At 42.6% G+C, this 19,159-nt stretch overlaps 2 protein-coding genes across 2 annotated transcripts; one reads left to right on the forward strand and one right to left on the reverse strand.

The window, feature by feature from the left end:
* Positions 1 to 7,236: 7,236 nt before the first annotated feature.
* LOC124663452 (protein CHUP1, chloroplastic-like) lies at positions 7,237 to 8,793 on the reverse strand. The gene is made up of 6 exons (XM_047201150.1): positions 8,428 to 8,793; positions 8,187 to 8,318; positions 7,924 to 8,105; positions 7,690 to 7,819; positions 7,405 to 7,587; positions 7,237 to 7,305 (listed from the first exon to the last, which is right to left on the reverse strand). The coding sequence occupies exons 1-6, from the start codon at positions 8,791 to 8,793 to the stop codon at positions 7,237 to 7,239; spliced, it is 1,062 nt and encodes a 353-aa protein (XP_047057106.1).
* Positions 8,794 to 12,565: 3,772 nt separating this feature from the next.
* Positions 12,566 to 17,084, forward strand: LOC124660893 (mitogen-activated protein kinase 16-like). Its single transcript, XM_047198734.1, has 9 exons — positions 12,566 to 13,108; positions 13,227 to 13,286; positions 13,514 to 13,663; positions 14,468 to 14,623; positions 14,709 to 14,846; positions 14,914 to 14,987; positions 15,504 to 15,605; positions 15,921 to 16,122; positions 17,007 to 17,084. The coding sequence occupies exons 1-9, from the start codon at positions 12,818 to 12,820 to the stop codon at positions 17,082 to 17,084; spliced, it is 1,251 nt and encodes a 416-aa protein (XP_047054690.1). The 5' UTR covers positions 12,566 to 12,817.
* The last annotated feature ends 2,075 nt before the right edge of the window (positions 17,085 to 19,159 follow it).

Consider the following 19,159-nt stretch of genomic DNA (forward strand, 5'->3'; position numbering starts at 1 on the left):
CAAGCTCAATCTGGTTATTTAGTTAACTCATGTAGTTTTTCCTGCCCCGGTTATTGGAGTGAAAACTGCATGTTGGTTATGTTGCTCTTCTTTTAGACAGAAAATTTGTGTCTCACAGTCGAGGACAGATGCTGTCAAGCATGACATGTTGGTAGCTCATTTTAGCATGTGATGTTTCAAGATTATCTCACTTAGAATCATGGTTGTTCCTGTGATGTATTTGGGGTACGGTAACCCTAGCGATTGGTGTTTGTGTATCTGTGTAGATGTTCATGCTTGTCTAGTGATAAGAACCTTCTGATCATACCATCTCTCAGTTTCTATGCAGCTATACTGCGATTCTGCAATTCTAAAGACATCTTGAACACCTTTTTGGTTTTCATTAATCATTAATTTTTCTACCAGTATTGAATATCCTTTTGGTATTGTTGTTGGTAAGCATGTGTTTTGTGTGAACAGAATTGTGATGATAACCTATATGAAAAATTACCATCTTTGGGGATGAATTCTCGTCATCCCGCGTCAAGGCTGCCAGTAGCGACTAGGAGAATTTAGAACGAAACCTGATTGATCACCCTTCCTCTTTTTTTTGATACACCGGAGTTTACTGTGCTGAAATATTTTCTTTTATCCTTGTCAATGGCGAATGCAGCTGGTCCTCTTATCCCTCCCGATGGTGCTGATGCAGTACCGGCTAGTCTCACTCTGCCCATCGCTTGTGGCAGCTTCTGCTACTAGGTGCATGCTGAAGAAGTCCCATCTGGACTGAAACACGCAAGCACCACACGGGCTTCCACGAGCTACAATATGTAAGTCATCGACTCAACTCATCGACCTGTTCTTAGTTGGATGTGTACATGCTTATTACCGGAATAGCTTGGTTGAACTGGAATTTGTGAAACTCATATGTTTGTATCTGCAGGTTTCAGGGAGCTTGATAAGGTCCTTATCATCTTGCACACAGCTGCCCCTCATAGAAAGTGAAGGCCCTCGCGTTAGACTATTTCCCGCTTCCCTCGTTGTTGTGCGATGGCGACGAGTTCACAACGGTGCAACCGCGACAGTTGTGGACTCTTCTTCGTTTCCATGGTTTAGTTGAGATTTTGCTTCTTCCATTCTCTCCTCTGAACTTTAATATATTCATTTGGATAATTTTTTCTCCTTTTTATTCATTTATTAATTGATTCAAAATATACTTTCCACCTCGGATGGTTTCTTGGTACTTAGGATGAACAAATAAACAGCAAGGATATCTCAAACAAACCAATTTTCAACCTCATTTTTTTGGCAATTAAAGACTTCATAAAGCTTGTACGGCCTCCACTAGCTTCAGTTTCCACTAATTCACTGGGTTGAGCGGATTGAACAATTGAAGCATACATGACATTATATTTTTCAAACAAATCCCTGAGAGCCCACACCTTAGGCCCTTTGTCATCCCCATAAATTTGTAATATTGCAAACTCGGTGTATTCTGAAAGTTTGTACCTTTGATTAAAAATACAAAACACATGGTTAGTGTTATTGCATTCTTACAAAGAAATACACAATGAAAAATATGAATCACAACATTTGTAAAGTTTTACCTTGGTTCAAGTGATGCTGCAATGGAAATCATCAGGTTGATGTTCTCCTTCTCTTTCCCCCTTTTGCTGCGATCAGGATCATAGTATGCCCATCATACTTATCTTTCATCCTTTGTGTATGCAAGAGTAAGTTGTCGCATCTTTAAAACTAAATGTGCACATCAATATTATTGTTCTGAATGGCTTCTGACTTTGAATTGATCACCAAAAGGAATGTATGTATCTTTGGTTCAGTTTATGCACAACTTGTCGGTACATTACAACTGGGCATGTTTATTTTTTCATGTTTTCTCTGAGAATTGGATTTGTACTCTTTGCTTCGCCGTGTCGAATTGTTATGACACAATTGCACGTCGTGCACAATGACACGTTTAGTTGTAATAAGATAATACTAGAAGATACGACTCCATTTCAAAGCTGCTAATGGTCAGTCATGCATGACTAGTGCGTTTTGCTTTTTGCACAATTGCGAGAATGTTTTGGACATGCATTTTTTGTAAAAAAGTATATTTTCCCTGCTATTTGTGAATGTCATGGTTAATAATCTTTTTTACCTGTGTGATAGGATCCTGCTAAAGCTGAGAAGGAAAAAAATGGTGGGCACATGCTGCCATGTCTGCCGGTGCATGCGGCCAACTCGATAGTGAAATGCAGCTACAAGCTAGCCGTCGGGTGGCCGGAGGCATCAGTTCTATCGATGTCTGGTGTTTGCAGCATGTCTATCACCTACCAGCCGCTGCCTCTCCCAACCTAGCAGCATTTGTGTCCTTGGCGACATCGTGAACAGTGGAGCAAGAAAATCAACTAAGATATCATTCACGGATGGCAACGGAATGAGCCCGAGTTACCGGTACGTGGCACGTGCATGATCAGGTGGCAAGCTGGTGCGGGAGATGCACAGAGTGGGAAACTCACAACCGATGTGCCCTGGTGGGCTGGACAATCTTTGATCACTTTGTTGTTTGGCCCGAAGACATGCACCTGAACCAGTTGTTGTTTTTACTAGTTAAATGTGAAGGTTAATATGTGTGTTCAGTGTTCTGTAGCTCTTATTAGTAGCTTTGCAACCCGTTGAGCTTTTTGGGTTGCTCTGCAGTAGTAGTAATAATTGAACAAGGAATGAACAGATGCATCTCATTGGTCGCTGTGTGTAAGAACCTTGGTGTGTATGTTACAGTTTGAGAAATGAGAATCTAAGCCCAGATTCATGATAACAACATTTAGTGGTATGTGTTCGTGTCCAATCATTGGCATGACCCAGATTTCCGTTGTCGATGTCAATTGCAACACCGACAGTTTGTTTTACAGATCTTGCTTTATTGCTGAAGCCGCAATCTCTTGCTGAAAATTAGCTTCAATTCTATGATACATATATTGTACTAGCACATACCAAGGATAGAAACAATCTAACCCATTAAATATATATTGTGTTCAATTTGTAAATATTTTTAGCTAACTATAAATGTAACTTGGACTTCATGGAATTCCCCAGAATTCCATGGAAGCTATGGTGGCGGTGATGTGAATATTTTCTCATTCTACTTAGACGGGTTGCTAGAGCAATCTGGAAGCAACGCTATTATCATACAATCCTTCTGGCAGTTCTTTGTTTATTTCCTTATATTTGTTTAGGTTCATTTATATTTAATTACCAAGGAGTCGGCAGGGAAGCGCTAGCACGTGAAGCCTTGCCTTGTTAGTAACATGACCTTTTTTTTCTATGTGTGTTTTGGCTAAGAGACCAATCATGTGTCATTGGCAGTGGCGAGACATTACTTTTTTTGGAAAGAAATTGGCACTCAGATGGCCTCCTTTGTGATAAATTTCCTCGCTTGCTTTTGTTTACCCTAGATGAGGATGTTATGGTTGCTGATATGGCCAACTCTCAGGACATGATCGCTATGTTTAGCTTGCCTTTATCTGTCCATGCATTTCAAGAATTCGAACAAGTTCAGGCCTATACGAATGGCCTTGTCTCTGATCCTCTGGCCAAAGACTCTAGGGTATTCCATTGGGGTAACTCAAAATATACCTCGGCTAAACACTACAATGAACAAGCCCCGAGAGATTCTACTCTGCAATCGATCTGAAAGTCCAAGAGCATCCCGAAGCTTAGAAAGAGCTAGTAGTGCGCCTGAAAAAATTGCATTAGCGCCTGCCATAATTTTGAGCTTTGAGAGAAAGGTTAAATAGCAGAATCCCCGATTCTTGTGGGATTATTGAAGGCCTAACTACTAGGAGATCAATCTTAGCGCGCGCCAAGATAGCGGCTAAGTTGTAGATACCGCAACGAACTCCATAATTTGCTCTAACGCCAAATCGGAGGTAACAAAGGAAGTACATCACCAGTTCCATAATTAACTCCCCGCTAGAAATTAGCCCAGTGTAGATACAGAATGTATGCTCGCTCTGGCTCGCTCCGATGCCGCTCGGATCCCTTCCGTTAATTAACCGGGATTTCATCACAATATTAAACAGGACATTAATCTCCTCACCCCGATATGGCACGTCTAAGTCTTTTCCAGCGACAACTTAGCCATCCGTGGCAGCAGGCATCTATGGCCTCCATCGCATAGTATCTCATTAGCGCCCAACTTAATAATGAAATCTATCTTAGCGGCCGAAGATAGCGGCTACGTTGTAGATGCCATATCCAACTGCAAAATTTGCTCGGATCGACACCAAATCCGAGGTAACGGAGGAAGTTTGGCCCAGTAGATGTGGAAAGTTTGGCCAATTCCATAATTGATTCTCCGCTACAACGAGATATGGAAAGTTTGGCAGCTCGGATACCTCTCGTTAATTAACCGGGATTTCCTGAAAATATTAAACGAGGCATTAATCTCCTCACCCCAGTTTCTAGCACCAACTCTGCCAATCCGTGTGAGTAGGCATTTCAGCCTCCATAGCACAGCATATCAGCAAGCACATAATTCGCGCCCTGATTTTGCCTCTGAAATTTCGAACCTACCTTCCCTCCAATTTTCGGCTGGCTATAAATATAAGGAGGGATATAGCCAACGCGTGCGTCGTGTGTGACGACTTAGACTTAGACTCTTTACTCGGCGAGGGGAGGGGAGGAGATGACGCCTTGCTCCGTCGTCAACTTTGGTCACATGTCCATTTTCTCGCCGTCGGGTGGCTGGTAATCCTCTGTCCTTTGCTTTCGTTGGTTGCATCGATCCACTTGCTGCGAGATGTTTCCGCCCGGCCTGGATCTTGTTCTCCATCGTCCGCCTCACCTTAGATTAGCGTCTTCTTCAGTGTTGTGTTTCGTTCTAGATCGGCAGGCAGCCAGGACTTTTCATGCATCGGAGCTTCTGCATGCGCGCGGCGCGCGGGGACGGCGTGGATGAAGCAGGAAGCTCGTCGTTCTTTTTGTTGGAGCGAAATTCGCTCCCCAGACTTGCTGGACCCGATTTATTCCTGCTTTTTGTTGGAGGAAAAACAAACTGTGTCGTGAGCTTTCAGTACTTTTGTTGTAGGATTGTCATGAGCTTTCAGTACTTTTGTCGTGTTAATTCCAACAAAGAAGACCTGATTGTGTTCGGCTGACCCACTCCCATTTTGGGATGTGTGCATCAATATTGAAAGTGTGGACCAAATTTGGTCAACTATCTTAGAATGCACCCAGGAAAATAGAGCCTATAAACTATAGTTGTAGGATTTTCATACACTTGGGTTGTATACTTGTATTCAGAAACTCCAGCATTCCATGCTTTACTCGGTACTGGATGCCACCTGTGCAGTGATGTTGGTTTGATCAAGCAGTATGTTCTGTTAGCAGCCGCATGGCTTCATTGATTGAATAATAAGGCACCTACATCGCCCAAACTGAACTGACACACGAGATAGACTCTTGATGAATTGAACATTGCATCAGAGTTTTTCAAAGTCGTCATCTCCAGCTTCACTTTACATATCTTCATCGCATCTTGGTATCATGAGAGTAAGAGGTCATAATATTATGCATAAATACTTCAATAGAATTTGTGAGTTACTCATGATTCATCACTTTGTTCTTCTGATTTTTTCCGTTTTGCGACCTTCGATTGTTTTTTGTGTTACTAGATATGACAAGTTAACAAGTGCTGAAACAAATGAAGCACACAATTTCACAAGTTTTGAAACAAATTAATAAAGACAGACTAGTTGGCGTTGGCGTTGTCTAGCTGTATCAGCCACTCGTGCTTAGCCGCGGCGTCTCGCAATGCGTCTGCTCTTCTCTCTGGCCAGTCGAAGTGCTTTAGGACAGCTTGTTCATCCACCTAAACAAAAATGCAGCACATTCATCAGTAAGAGGGGCCAAGAATGTACTACAGGCTCTACAGCACATTACGTTAATCAATCAGAGATACTCACCAGGAAGGAGAGCTCTTCGTCGAGCCACGCCACGAACGCGACGACGTCTTCGATGGTCGCGAAGGTGGCATCCCGGACCTCGGCGACCAAGGTTCGCACGAAGTCCCCTTGGGTCTCCACGTCGGATTGGACCTGCAACGCCGGATTACAATTATCCCGTGGTGGTAGAAGAAGCACGCATTGTTTGTGATCAACTGATCAAGAACGAGGAACTAGCGAGGGAACTGGTTTTCCGAGCAACTATTTCGTACTCACGGCGAGGAGATGGGGGGAGTTCTTGGTGATCTCTCCGATCAAGTCGCTCTTCGGAGCCGTTGACCCGCCGGCCGCCGCCTTGGGCCCTCGGGAACCCGCCTGCCTGGCCTCGCCGCGCCTCGTCAGGGTCTGGTAGAACTCCACGATCTCCGGCGCGCGGCGCATCCTGTCGCCACCGCCGCCCACGGGCGCAGGGACCTTGCGAGGACCTCCTAGAGATGGCGGCGGCGGGGCAGAGCCTCCGGGCAGCCGTGGGGGAGGCCCAGGCGGCGGTGGACCACCTGGCGGGCGTGGCGGGGCAGGGCCTCCCGGCAGCCGCGGAGGAGGCCCAGGCGGCGGCGGGGCACCTGGCGGGCGTGGCGGGCCGGCCAACGACGAGCTGTTGGCAGGCGCCGCCGGTCCGGCCTGCCTGGTCCGCTTCGGCGGCCGGTCCGGCTTGCCTGGTCCGCTTCGGCAATCAAATAAGGCAAGATGTTGGATTTTCACCCCGAGAATTAAGACTAGGTACTCCTCATATGTTGCCGTCCCTATTTGCCGATGTCGTTGTTACAAATCACAGAGCAAAGTTTTCATCGCCTCGAAGAATCGAATCGCCATTACATGGAAATTGAAGCACTAACATGTCCCATAATATCAACAGATTGAGCTGTCGGGCAAGGTGTGCAAAGGACAAAAAAACAAGTAACTGATAGACTCAGTTGTGTTACAAAAAGCACATTTCTTACATCCATTTCATTGACGTTTTCTCATGCTGTTTTTTGCAAGAATAACTTTATTATGCAAGAACCACATAAAAATATTAATATTTAATGACACCTTCAATTTCTAAATATATTTTCACAAGAAAATCGTAGTCATAAAACCTGCACACATCGATTTGTCATATCGAGTACATAATGTGAAAGTTCGGAGCTGAAACCTGCGATAATTTACATGGTGTTAACTCTTTTTCTGGTAGAGCACATGTTTGTTAACTTGCTCTGGTCCATCATATGGGAAATTGGAAACTAAACCCGCGATAATTTACAGGTTGTTAATTTGTTTTTCGTCGTTTTAGCTCATTAAAAGCAGCCAAGCTGTGGGCAGTGAATCCACCTGAAAACTAAGAACAAGGCAACATGATACTGCTAAGTTTCATTTGTTTATATACGAGACCTAAATTAGGAAAACAATAAGATCGATGTGGTTCTGTTTGTTGTACCTGATGAACCCGGAACGCGAACCTAACACCCTGATGGAGTAAAACTTGTCTGTTTTGCTCTTTCAGAAGTTTGGCGAGCGCAGTTTCCTTGGTCTGATTCTTGCTGGTGCCTGATAGAGCGTCAATCTCCAAGACCACCCGCAACATGTACTGCCTTGCTAGGTTCACGCACGCCAGCTTGACCTAATAAAATCACAACGATTGACAGAACTGAGGCGACAGATCTATGCTATGTACGCCACCACACTGCTAATAGTAGCCGAAAAAGGAGTTGGCGAAATGCACCTTGACAATTAAACCTGTGTCTGACATCCAGCCAACAGGGATGTCCTGCTCTTTGTAGCGCGATGTAAGATTGATCTTTGCGTCGCTGGTATCACGTTCTAGCACGAACTTGAAGACGCTCTTCTCAGTTCTGAGAATGAACAGGCGGCGCTTTCGAGTCAGCTCATCCATGCATACCAAAATCTTCAGATCAATACGGCATCATTAGTCAGCAATGGAGTCAGGAAGACCTACTTCTCGAAGAGGGAGTACATCTTGCCGAGGGCCGCGTCGTGTTGGAGCGCGCGGTCGTCGACGAAGGACGAAATCTGCTTGTCTAGCTGTACCAGCCACTGGTGCCTGGCGGCGGCGTCTCGTAATGCGTCTGCCCTCTTCTCTGGCCATTGGAAGTGCTTTAGGACAGCTTGTTCATCCACCTGGAGAAAAACATATTGATCAATTGTTAAATCAATCGTCGACATGCTTCCGATCGAAGGAACGAGCCGATCGATGCTCACCAGGAAGGAGAGCTCTTGGTCGAGCCACGCCACGAACGCGACGACGTCTTCGATGGTCGCGAAGGCTGCATCCCGGACTTCGGCGGCCAAGGTTCGCACGAAGTCGCCTTGGGTCTCCACGTCGGCCTGGACCTGCAACGCCGGCCGGATTACAATCATTCCGTTCTGTGGTAAGATAAGAAGCATGCATGCACTCTTTGCGATCAAGGATGATGAACTAGGTAACGGGTTTCGTCCTCACGGCAAGGAAATGGGAGGAGTTCCGGTTCATCTCTCCCATCAAGTCGCCCTTCGGAGCCGTTGACCCGCCGGACGCCGCCCTGGGCCCTCGGGAGCCGGTCTGCTTGACCTCGCCGCGCCCCGTCAGCGACTGGTACAACTCCACGATCTCCGGCGCGCGGCGCATCCTGTCACCACCGCCGCCCACAACCTTGCCAGGACCTCCTACAGATGGCGGTGGCGAGGCAGGGCCTCCCGGCAGCCGCGGAGGAGGCCCAGGCGGCGGCGGGGCACCTGCCGGGCGTGGTGGGCCGATCAACGACTTTGTCCGCTGCGGCGCGGGGTTCGGCTTCCTCGGAGCTCGCATGTCGGAGCTAGACCGCTCCATCTTGCTCATTGCAGAGAAAACTTGGCTTTGGGATGCTTGCAGAAGAAGCAGCTGAACGTCTCCGCTGTCTGCTCTACCGGTTCCTTGCTAAATTGCATTGTTCGTATTGACTCTGCTACTCCACAGGCGTCGTTGAGCCTGGACGCGGTTGAAGCTTTGACCTTTGTAATGTGATGTAGGGCTGGAACCGGATTAATTCGTTCCTAAATTAGTGCGAGTGCTCGTTCGTAGATCTGTTCCGTTGAAAGGGACAAGTAGGGATCATTAATTCATTACAATTTAAGTTTCTGTTACTACAATTAAGATGATGTAACCACTCGTTCAAAAAAAAAAAGATGATGTAACCATGTTATTATACTAGGCACTAGCTATGTCAACGGAAAACACGTATTAAAAAAAATCCATAAGCCAAACCAAAATATGTAACGATCTTGAAATTGCTTGTAATATAATCCAAGCTTGCGGTGTGACCCGCATATCTGTCGCGGCTACATTTCATACTTTTTCTTGAATTTAGCACTATTTCTCTTAATATATCTAAAAAAAATGATTATACCAAGTGCAATTATGTTTGCAAAAAAAGATAAGTTGGTTTTTTTTTTATTGGAGCAGGACCATATGAGCTCGGGATCAGAAAAACCATGGCCGTATAAACTCTTGATTTTTCATATTTGATAGTATTATACTAATCACCAATTATAATAGTGAATATTTTTCTATGGAGTGCAATGTTTTGAACAAAACCACTAAAAAATCTCCAGAAGTGAGCAATTAGAAAAAATCATAAATTTACCAAATGATGGTTTAGAGCTCAATTTAACTCAGGCTGTTGAGATAGTCGACATGTCATATGGTTTGCTAAATTTGGAACCAGATGAGAATTGTGAAGCGGAAAAGAATTAAAGATAATGTATTAATTTGGTGATTCCACAATGATGTGAGGAAATCCAATTCTTACTTTAAATCTAATCCGTTATAATTAGGAATCGTTTTACGATAAGTGGACCAAATAATTTAGCTTATGTGGACGATTGTGGTAGTTGTTTATCAATTATTTTAATGTAAAAAATGAAAATTTAAAACAACTGCAATATTTAGTGATGCTAACATGTCTATATTGTTTTCTAAATTTCCCACTGAAGTAATAATAATTATAAATCTAGGTCACTTAATTGCACATCACATAGGCTAGACCGGAGGGAAAATGTAAAGTTCGCAAAGCCCAATCCTTTTATAATAAAAATTAAGTTATTTATGTTATAATATTCATCAAAGTCTTTGATGATGTTCCTCCATCAATTTATATTACATGTTTAATTTTTGTAAAACTATTCAAAAGAACTATCAGCAACTACACTACAAAATCAATATCATTAGATAAATCACATAGTATATTTTATATTATAATGGTGTCATGTTGTAGATGTTGATAGTTTTTCAAAAGCATGGTAAAACATTATATTGTTTTACTATTATAAACTTATATACCAAATAACAAGAATTTACCAGGTAGTGTGCTTAGAAAACTACCATATATAAATACCAGGATAACAGATAGGAAAGATACATTTAGTATTTCGGACTCACATTTTCATTTATGTATCGAACAAAGTTAGGATTTGGGTTTATATTTATCCCACAAAAAAATGTAACTTAGTAGGATAAAGTTGAAACTTGCTCTATTAAAAATAAGTTAAACTAACGTCAATACATATAATCCTCTCTTACAAGCAAAATAAGTCACCTAATTCGAGATTAAGTTTTCTCACAGAGATAACATGGTGTCTTACTAGAAAAAATCTACCTGAAGATATTCAACACCACACAGGTAAGTTTCTACATTATTTTTGATTCTTTTTGTTCATAAAGGGTGCGACCCAAAGTATCAAATTGTAACCAGTTTCTAAAAGTGAACACGAGGAGGATGTCCACTATCAGATGCATAATTTTCCTTGCCAATTGCATCATTATAAACAACATCACTATCATTGTCATTTTGTCAACTGCAGTATCATTCTTCTCAACTGCATATTTATTGTCAACTACATCGTTAACACAATCTTTTACAGGGCAAGGGGGCAACTTGATAGTTAAATGTTGTAAACTACCTTTCTAATTGAATGGATAAATGTACTACTATTCTCATGCTCACACCATTCCACATGGACTAGATACCATATGATAGTTACCTTAAAGTGTGAATTCACTGATCACATGGATAGGTGTGCACTTTCGTGTTTTCCATTGATCCAGGCCGTATAATCCAGTTTTATCCTATTTTTTTTAGTAGAACATGGTTTTGATCCAAGCTAAAATGGGATTATACGGCTTGGATCAACTGAGAACACGGCCATGCACACATATCCATGTGATCACCAGGTCCATTTTGGTTATGTTATGTTGAAACTATGAATTTCCTTTTTTTAGAAGGGAAAATTTTAGTTTTCATTTCTCTTCATTAAGAAGGCCTTCAAAATACAAATAAAACCGCCATCCAAGCCCCAATGTCAAATTAAAACATCCCAAGCCAATCTTCGATCATCCCCAAGACTACAAGGAGTTCCAGCAAGAGAAGATGTGTCATGCTCTCCGATGCTCTTTTGCAGAGGGGGCAATTCTCAACTTTTTTCAAACCCCATAAAGGTCTACACACACCATGTTTTTGGAAATAAGGGAGGCAAATAAATTGCATTTTAGCGGTGCCCAAGCTTTCCTAATTAGGTCATGGAAGACGGAGATGGTAGACCCAAAAATATTGAGCTATAAATAAGCCGAGGCATCAGAGTAGGTTCTCGAGTCGCTTAAATTTCCAAGATATGTAGTACGGCATAAAGATTGTGTGATGTCCAAGAGCAGGATCTAATGGTAGAAAGTCATGACCTGGCCTAGAGTATAGCAATTTTGAGGGTTGGTGATGTGCGATTTGGTTGATCAATTAACTAAGCTAGTAAAATGTTGGGATAAAGAATGTGAAGTTTTAGATAAGTAGAACTTTAATTAATTAAAAGGATACTGATAATTCTCGGTCGAATGAATTGCAACATGGGTTGCAGATAAATAAAAATTCTAATTGCACATGGTTGCAAGTGAGGAAAAAATCCAGAACATTTTATTGTTCAGTGATTAGTGTTAGTCGTTACTAAGTTGTAATCGATAAAAATTCTCGCTTTCGCTCAATATAATTTGACAAGTTATTTTTGCAAGTTACGAACTCGTGATTCAAAAGTGCTTCGTAAAAAAGAACCATGATCCGAAACAGGGTTCCGCCGCCGACCCTCCCTTGCCGGCGGCCGGCACAGGGTTCCCTCGGCGGCGCAGCCGCCATGTCCAACGTCTCTGCTCGCCCCGTCGCATCGCGTGCATGCCCACACGAACTTGAGCACGAGTACCTTGCCCCCATCTCCCTCACCGCACCCCGCGCTCCCGCAGCCACCGGGTGTCCATTGCTCACGCACGGACCTTTCCCCGCCGTACGAATAGGGCCTCCGCCCCCCGTTCCCGGCGCTCCCCCTCCTTCCCCGTGCCCACATCCCCATCCCCAATCATCAGTACTGGCAGAGGCACGGCACACCGTGCACACGAGGGGGCACGCGGCGGAGGTGTGGATACCGGGGGACAGGAAGACGACGCGGGGCAGTTCATCACTCCGGAGCACGGGCCACTCTGCGCGGCGGGCGCCATGGTTAAAAAGGCGCGGCATGTGAACCACACTTTGTTCTTCGCGTGATGCGTGTTCCGATTGGGGATTGACCTGTTGGGCCTCGTCGTACGCGTCCAGGGCTCGGATCAGGCGCCCTTCTTCACGGAGTACGGCGAGGCGTCCCGGTACGAGGTCGGCGAGGTGGTCGGCAAGGGCAGCTACGGTGTCGTGGCGGCCGCGGTGGACACGCACACCGGCGAGCGCGTGGCGATAAAAAAGATCGACGACGTCTTCGAGCACGTCTCCGACGCCACCCGCATCCTCCGCGAGATCAAGCTGCTCCGCCTGCTCCGCCACCCGGACGTCGTCGAGATCAAGCACATCATGCTCCCGCCGTCGCGCCGCGAGTTCCGCGACATCTACATCGTCTTCGAGCTCATGGAGTCCGACCTCCACCAGGTCATCAAGGCCAACGACGACCTCACCCCGGAGCACCACCAGTTCTTCTTCTACCAGCTGCTACGCGGGATGAAGTACATACACGCGGCCAATGTATTCCACCGGGACCTCAAGCCCAGGAACATTCTTGCCAATGCCGATTGCAAGCTCAAGATTTGCGATTTCGGACTTGCTCGGGTTTCATTCAATGACACCCCGTCCGCCATATTCTGGACGGTAAATAGTTCACTCTTAACTGTAAAGCTTACCGCATACTCTCATGTGCATATCACATTATCATGTAATCAGCCAGCCAATTTTTAGCCTTTCATGCTGCCGTGCCCATTTCTCCTAGGATTATGTTGCAACAAGATGGTATCGTGCTCCAGAATTATGTGGCTCCTTCTTTTCAAAGGTAAGGGAAACTTCATCTCGCCAAAACTTGCCAAATGAGAGATTGTGAATCAGTGATCATTCATTTTGGAGCATCGGTACCCTCATTGGTGTGGTGCACGGGTCGAGTTTGTTTGAAATTGGAGTTTTTCTTGTACACCTGGTTGTTGCAACGCCATGCTGACACACATGTTACCGCATTCAACAATTTGGGATTCACTGTACTGAACTTAGTGTTTGCTTTTGCAGTATACTCCGGCAATTGATATTTGGAGCATAGGATGTATATTTGCCGAAATGCTTACAGGGAGGCCGCTCTTTCCTGGAAAAAATGTGGTGCATCAGTTGGATCTCATGACTGATCTGCTCGGCACACCTTCAGCAGAATCTATTTCCAGTGTGAGTTCACTTTCCCTGAAATGCTTACAGGGAGCCTAGCGCTCAAACTCCTGCTGTTTTTTTTTCATATCGGGCACATTAGATTTTGTTGAAGCACTGGGCTTGCTCCATGAAGTCTGAAATAACACGAGAGTTATCTTTGGGACATTTTAATTATTACAGAAAATAACCGGGGCTGTCAACTTGTAGTAAGGCTGCATAAGCAGTTTCAGAAGTCAAACGTATCGATCAATGCTCTGAAGGGAAAACCCTGACCCCTCATTTGTACCCTCTATCTGCCTGAGACCCTTGGAGAATTTAGTCTTGTATTTTGTTGCAGGTTGATCACCTTGCTTACCTAACAACATAGAAATCTTATTTTATGCTTCTTCATATAGGCTGTTCTCCTGTGTATTCAGCATATTTTGGAGCTTCTAATTTGTGGCCTGGAATTTAGCAAACTATCATGCTTGCCTGATAACGGCAAACATAACTTGACTATGTTTGGGCTAGCTTTAATTCGCCAAACAGCTACAAAGTTGTAGTAATATGTGGATCCACAGTTTATTCATTCTGCTCTTCCAAGTGTATATTGCATTTGAATTCTGAAGCATTTGGGTAATGCTTCAGCATTTGACTAACTGTTCTTTGATTTCTTTTATCATCTTCCCCTCTAATTTTACTGTGAACATCCATATTAATAGCAAAGTACAGATAAACAGCTAGTGACTAACATTTGTTATGATAAATACTTCCTTAGGTGATAAATCGTGTTTAGAAATGACACTTAAACCTCAATCTCTTGCGTATTCTTACTGTATACAGATTCGGAACGAAAAAGCTCGACGATATTTGGGAAACATGAAAAAAAAGCACCCAGTACCTTTTTCTCAGAAGTTTCCTGGTGTAGATCCCATGGCTCTCCATTTGCTTGAGCGTCTTCTTGCTTTTGATCCCAATGATCGGCCAACTGCTGCAGAGGTAGGAAATATACAAAAATCAATAGCTCGAAAAGCTTGATTCTTTTGTTATTCTTGATACTGATATTATAAGAATGTAATTCAAGGCATTGGCAGATCCATACTTTACTGGATTGGCAAATTCTGAACTCGAACCCACAGCACAACCCATCTCAAAACTTGAGTTTGAGTTTGAGAGAAGAAAGCTGGCCAGAGATGATGTCCGGGAATTGATTTACAGAGAGGTATTGCTGGTCAATTGTACAGAGGGGATTATAGTAATAGTATTACTAATGCATGAACGATCTCTAGATTTTAGAGTACCATCCTCAGATGTTGCATGAGTATCTTTGTGGTGGAGATAAGACAAACTTTCTATACCCAAGGTGAGTTTGGAAAAATACATTGGTACACCATTTCTTGTTACAAGAAGAAACAGATACATGTGTTAACTATGTGTGTTTTGTTTTGTTAGTAAAGTTTACTTTTGACAATGATAGGCGTAGGTTTCAGTCAGTGCTATTCGTTGAACTTTTTTGTTTAGCTGAGAAGGAAATGTGTACATATGCACACTATAGTCATACAGAATGTGACAAGCAATTTATGGCTTAAATATGATTTGATAATGACTAAATGCTATCATTAAACAATGGCATGTTGAAGCTCTTTAAACCTAAACAGTTGCAATGTGCTACTGAAGTTTCTTGTGTTAAACAGATTCTGATGTACTTTCCTTTCACCGTACAAAACGTTGAAATAAGTTTTAAATCTTCCTAAATAAGCATCTGTGGTACTCATTATAAAAAAAAAAAGAATCTGTAGTACTGTAAAGCTTTTTTTTACTACATTTGTGATCGGTTCAGGAGATGTTGCTACAGTACTAATTGATATGTCGTTGACAGTGGGGTGGATCGTTTCAAGAGGCAATTTGTTCATCTCGAGGAACTCGGTGCTAAGGGTGAAAAGACTTGCCCACAGCTGCGGCAGCATGCTTCCTTGCCAAGGCAATACTTTTTCTTACCGAAGAGAAGTATTATAGTTACTAAACTGGAGGTGTTTTCTTTTTCGATGTCAATAGAGTGAAAAAAGGGCAATTCATTTATTTAGATTCTGCTGCATGAAGCAGAGTTGATGTGTGACAGATAAGGTGGATCAGACAAAACCAATTTGAGTTTCTAAAATCATTATACAAATAATAAGCAATATAAACATCATAAAGGGTGTAGCGTTGCTCTCTTGGATAACTACTTCTTGTAATTAATTGTCTGTATGTTGTGATTTCTCATGAACTAACTAACATATCCTCCATTTGATCTCAGGGAAAGAGTTATTGGCACCGATGGCGAGCTCGAAAAGACAAATGCAGATTACTGCATAAGATTGCATGTAGGTGAGCAACATGGCCACACATCAGTCACAGATGGCCTGAGCAAGCCACTGTTGAATGCTCGAAACTTGTTGAAGAGCGAAAGCATCGGCGCCTCCAAATGTGTTGTCATCAAAGAAAAGAGAGAAAAGGATGTAAGTGATGTCACAACTCACAATGTTGCATCCTCAATCCTAAAGGCTAAAGACCCCCGAACGGCTTTTAGGCATATGCCTTAGATGTAGCTCTGTTCTGCTATTTAGGTTTTAGGACTTTTTTTCTTCGTTAGTTTTGCGCTAGCCTAGTACTATTTGGTCTGCTATTTAGGAACTAAAAGGGACACACAGTCAGTTGCACGTTCTAGGAAAAAGAATCCTTAATCCTATTAAATAATATCTCAGATATTGCATCTATTAATAACCAAACTGAAGTCAAACATAAAACTAAAAATTCTTATATGCAAACACATATTGAAGTTGATATGATGTCCCGTGGATTGAAGGCTTGATTATCCACTTCCTAAATAGCATGAGTATGGTACAAAACCTGTCTGATATGCCTTTTCTACTTCTGGAATCAACAACATTGAGTCACTGACTATGTAATAGTCCATCTGTTTCATATTAGTTGTCGCAGATTCGGACATATCTGTATACAAAATGCTTCTAGATACATCCAAATAGCAACAACTAATATGGAAGAGAGGGAGTAGTTCTATGTGTCGATATAGGTGTCGAAAAACTGATAAAAATTGAACGAACTCTGTTAAGCCATAAAACGCACATTTGTTATGTAGACTAAGTTAAACAAATGTGCATGTGTTGTTTTGGTTGCATTCTGTTTCTTGGAACAAATTATCGTGCAGGGCAGGACAGACAGTAAACCACCACAAGTGCCCATTTAACATGCCTTATAAGACCTTTGAATCCAAAATGGCATTAATTCGTTCAGCGAATACATTGAAGTCCCACGCTATGACTTGATACCTTAATTCCATTCTCAGATTGCTATCTATTACGCGTGCTCTATTTTTTTGCAGGAAGAATCTATGTCTGATTACATGCATGAAACATCTGATGTGGTGCCGAATAAGATTGCTCAAGTCAAAAGTGTCTAGTGTGATACGGGAAACACAAATCTGTGGCAGCACGTACGTCCATACGTAGGGGGTTTAACTTCAGCAGCCCGGACGCACGAGTTTGAGATAAGAAACAAAGCTATGTTTTGTTTTTTTGATTAGGACAGTTATGTGGTACTGTATTTGACAGATACAGACTTCAGCTCCTGATTGCTCCATGAGTTCCTGTGCACTGTTATAGCTATCTCATTAGTTAACAGGCCATAGGATTTGGTCAGTATTAGAGTTCATAACTTCTCGTCTCATGTCCGATCATTTCTCCCAATTTGTGCAAGCATGGGACTGGTGGAACTGAAAGCGGTAGACGCAGCTGGGTGTCAGCGTTGTAACGTTGTCCATAGGCATGTTTGCAGCTTAAGCTACACATAGCTCGTTTTTTTTCGACAATTTAAAAACGATATTTTAAGGTTTCAAACAAATCTGAATAAATCTTGATGTAGACAATGTTGTGATCTATGTGCATGCAAAAGTTCAACTCGAAATACATTATATTGTGGGTTGCACACAATCAGATTTTATTATTTTTGTGCAGCCCGCAATATAAGTATTTCGAGTTGAAATTTTACACGGTGGCATATCACAACATTGTTGACATCTAGATTTTTCTGAAACTTTAAGCTGCTGATTTTGAATTTTTTAAGAACCAATATTTTGTTGAGTACCAATGTGACTATGTGAGCGAGCACTAAACTGGCATCTGGTATAACTTCTTCTTTTGAAATTTTGTTGTGTATTACTCACATAACAAAGTATGCGAAACTCAATTCGGCTCCCGGGTGCGTATGATCCCTCTACCATAATAACATATTTTAAAGTTTTTAAAAAATTGACAAAAAAATTTACATGTACATCTCCATAATATATGTGTGTTCGTCAAGTTTCACGAAAAAATGATATTTTTTGTAGTCTACGTGAAAAAAAGAAAAATTATCTTGTGACAAGTCTTTGTTTTAGCACCGAATTTTGTCTTTTTTACACAGGCCACACGATAAGTCGATTTTTCATGAAACGACTTTGTGAGCATGTAGCACATAAAGATGTACGTGCGAAATTTTTATTTCAATTTTTTTGGCATTTCAAAATGTATCTAACATGCATTCAAAATAAAGGAAATATATGCTCCCATGTGCCAAAACATCACTCCCACAAAGTAGTGATTACAAGCGCCGTACCTTTTATATCTTTTATAACACATCAGTCTCCAATCTGTTCCAGCAAAACCAGCTAGCTCATGCGCCACGCATTATTGGCTGATTGGTTTTGCAAACTTTATGTTCCACAAAGAATGCTAACAAGTTCTTTATCTTATCCATTTTTTTGAGAGAAGTTGTCAGAATCACGATTTAAATCGGGTAGGAGTCTCTATGGTAAGATCGCAAGTCGTAGGATCTTAACTTCCTAAATCATAAAATCTTCGATTCTATTTAGTAGAATCGTACAACTGTTATGGTTAATTTGGATCATAAAGTCGTAGAATCGCATAATAGAATTATGATTCTGACAGTACAAACTCAGGCGCTTACATACACTCACTCATATGAACACACGTGTGCACACACACTATCCCGATGAGCATCTCTGAAAGGAGCGGTAGATCAGGTCACCGCTATAAATGGTACAAGTGTCAAACCTGATTTTTAGAGATGGGTACGACCACCCTCCTAATCATTCAACCTCAGATAAATTTTAGAGTTAAACACACTTGTGGTCTTTGTACTTGTGCGTGTGGGTCGATTTAGTCGTAGTACTTACAATTTGCAAAAATTTATGGAAGAACTCATCAATTGGACTCGATTTAGTCCTAATTCAGGTTTGTCGTCAGAATTGCGCTGAGGTGGACGACATGCGGACGTGGGTCCCACTCGCAGGAGAGCATCCACCCTGGAAATTTACACATGTCCCCTCCTGCATCTAGAACTTACATTGGCGCTCCTAGAAGTTTACAGATCTCCCCTCCACATCTATTCAATTAATCAACGCCCCAAGTTGTTTCAGTTTCAGAGGGTTTTCTTATGCTCGAGGAAGGGAAAAAACAAGGGAGACGAAGAGGGGGG

The sequence above is a fragment of the Lolium rigidum genome, chromosome 6 (assembly GCF_022539505.1).
Source record: "Lolium rigidum isolate FL_2022 chromosome 6, APGP_CSIRO_Lrig_0.1, whole genome shotgun sequence".
Lineage (NCBI taxonomy): Eukaryota > Viridiplantae > Streptophyta > Magnoliopsida > Poales > Poaceae > Lolium > Lolium rigidum.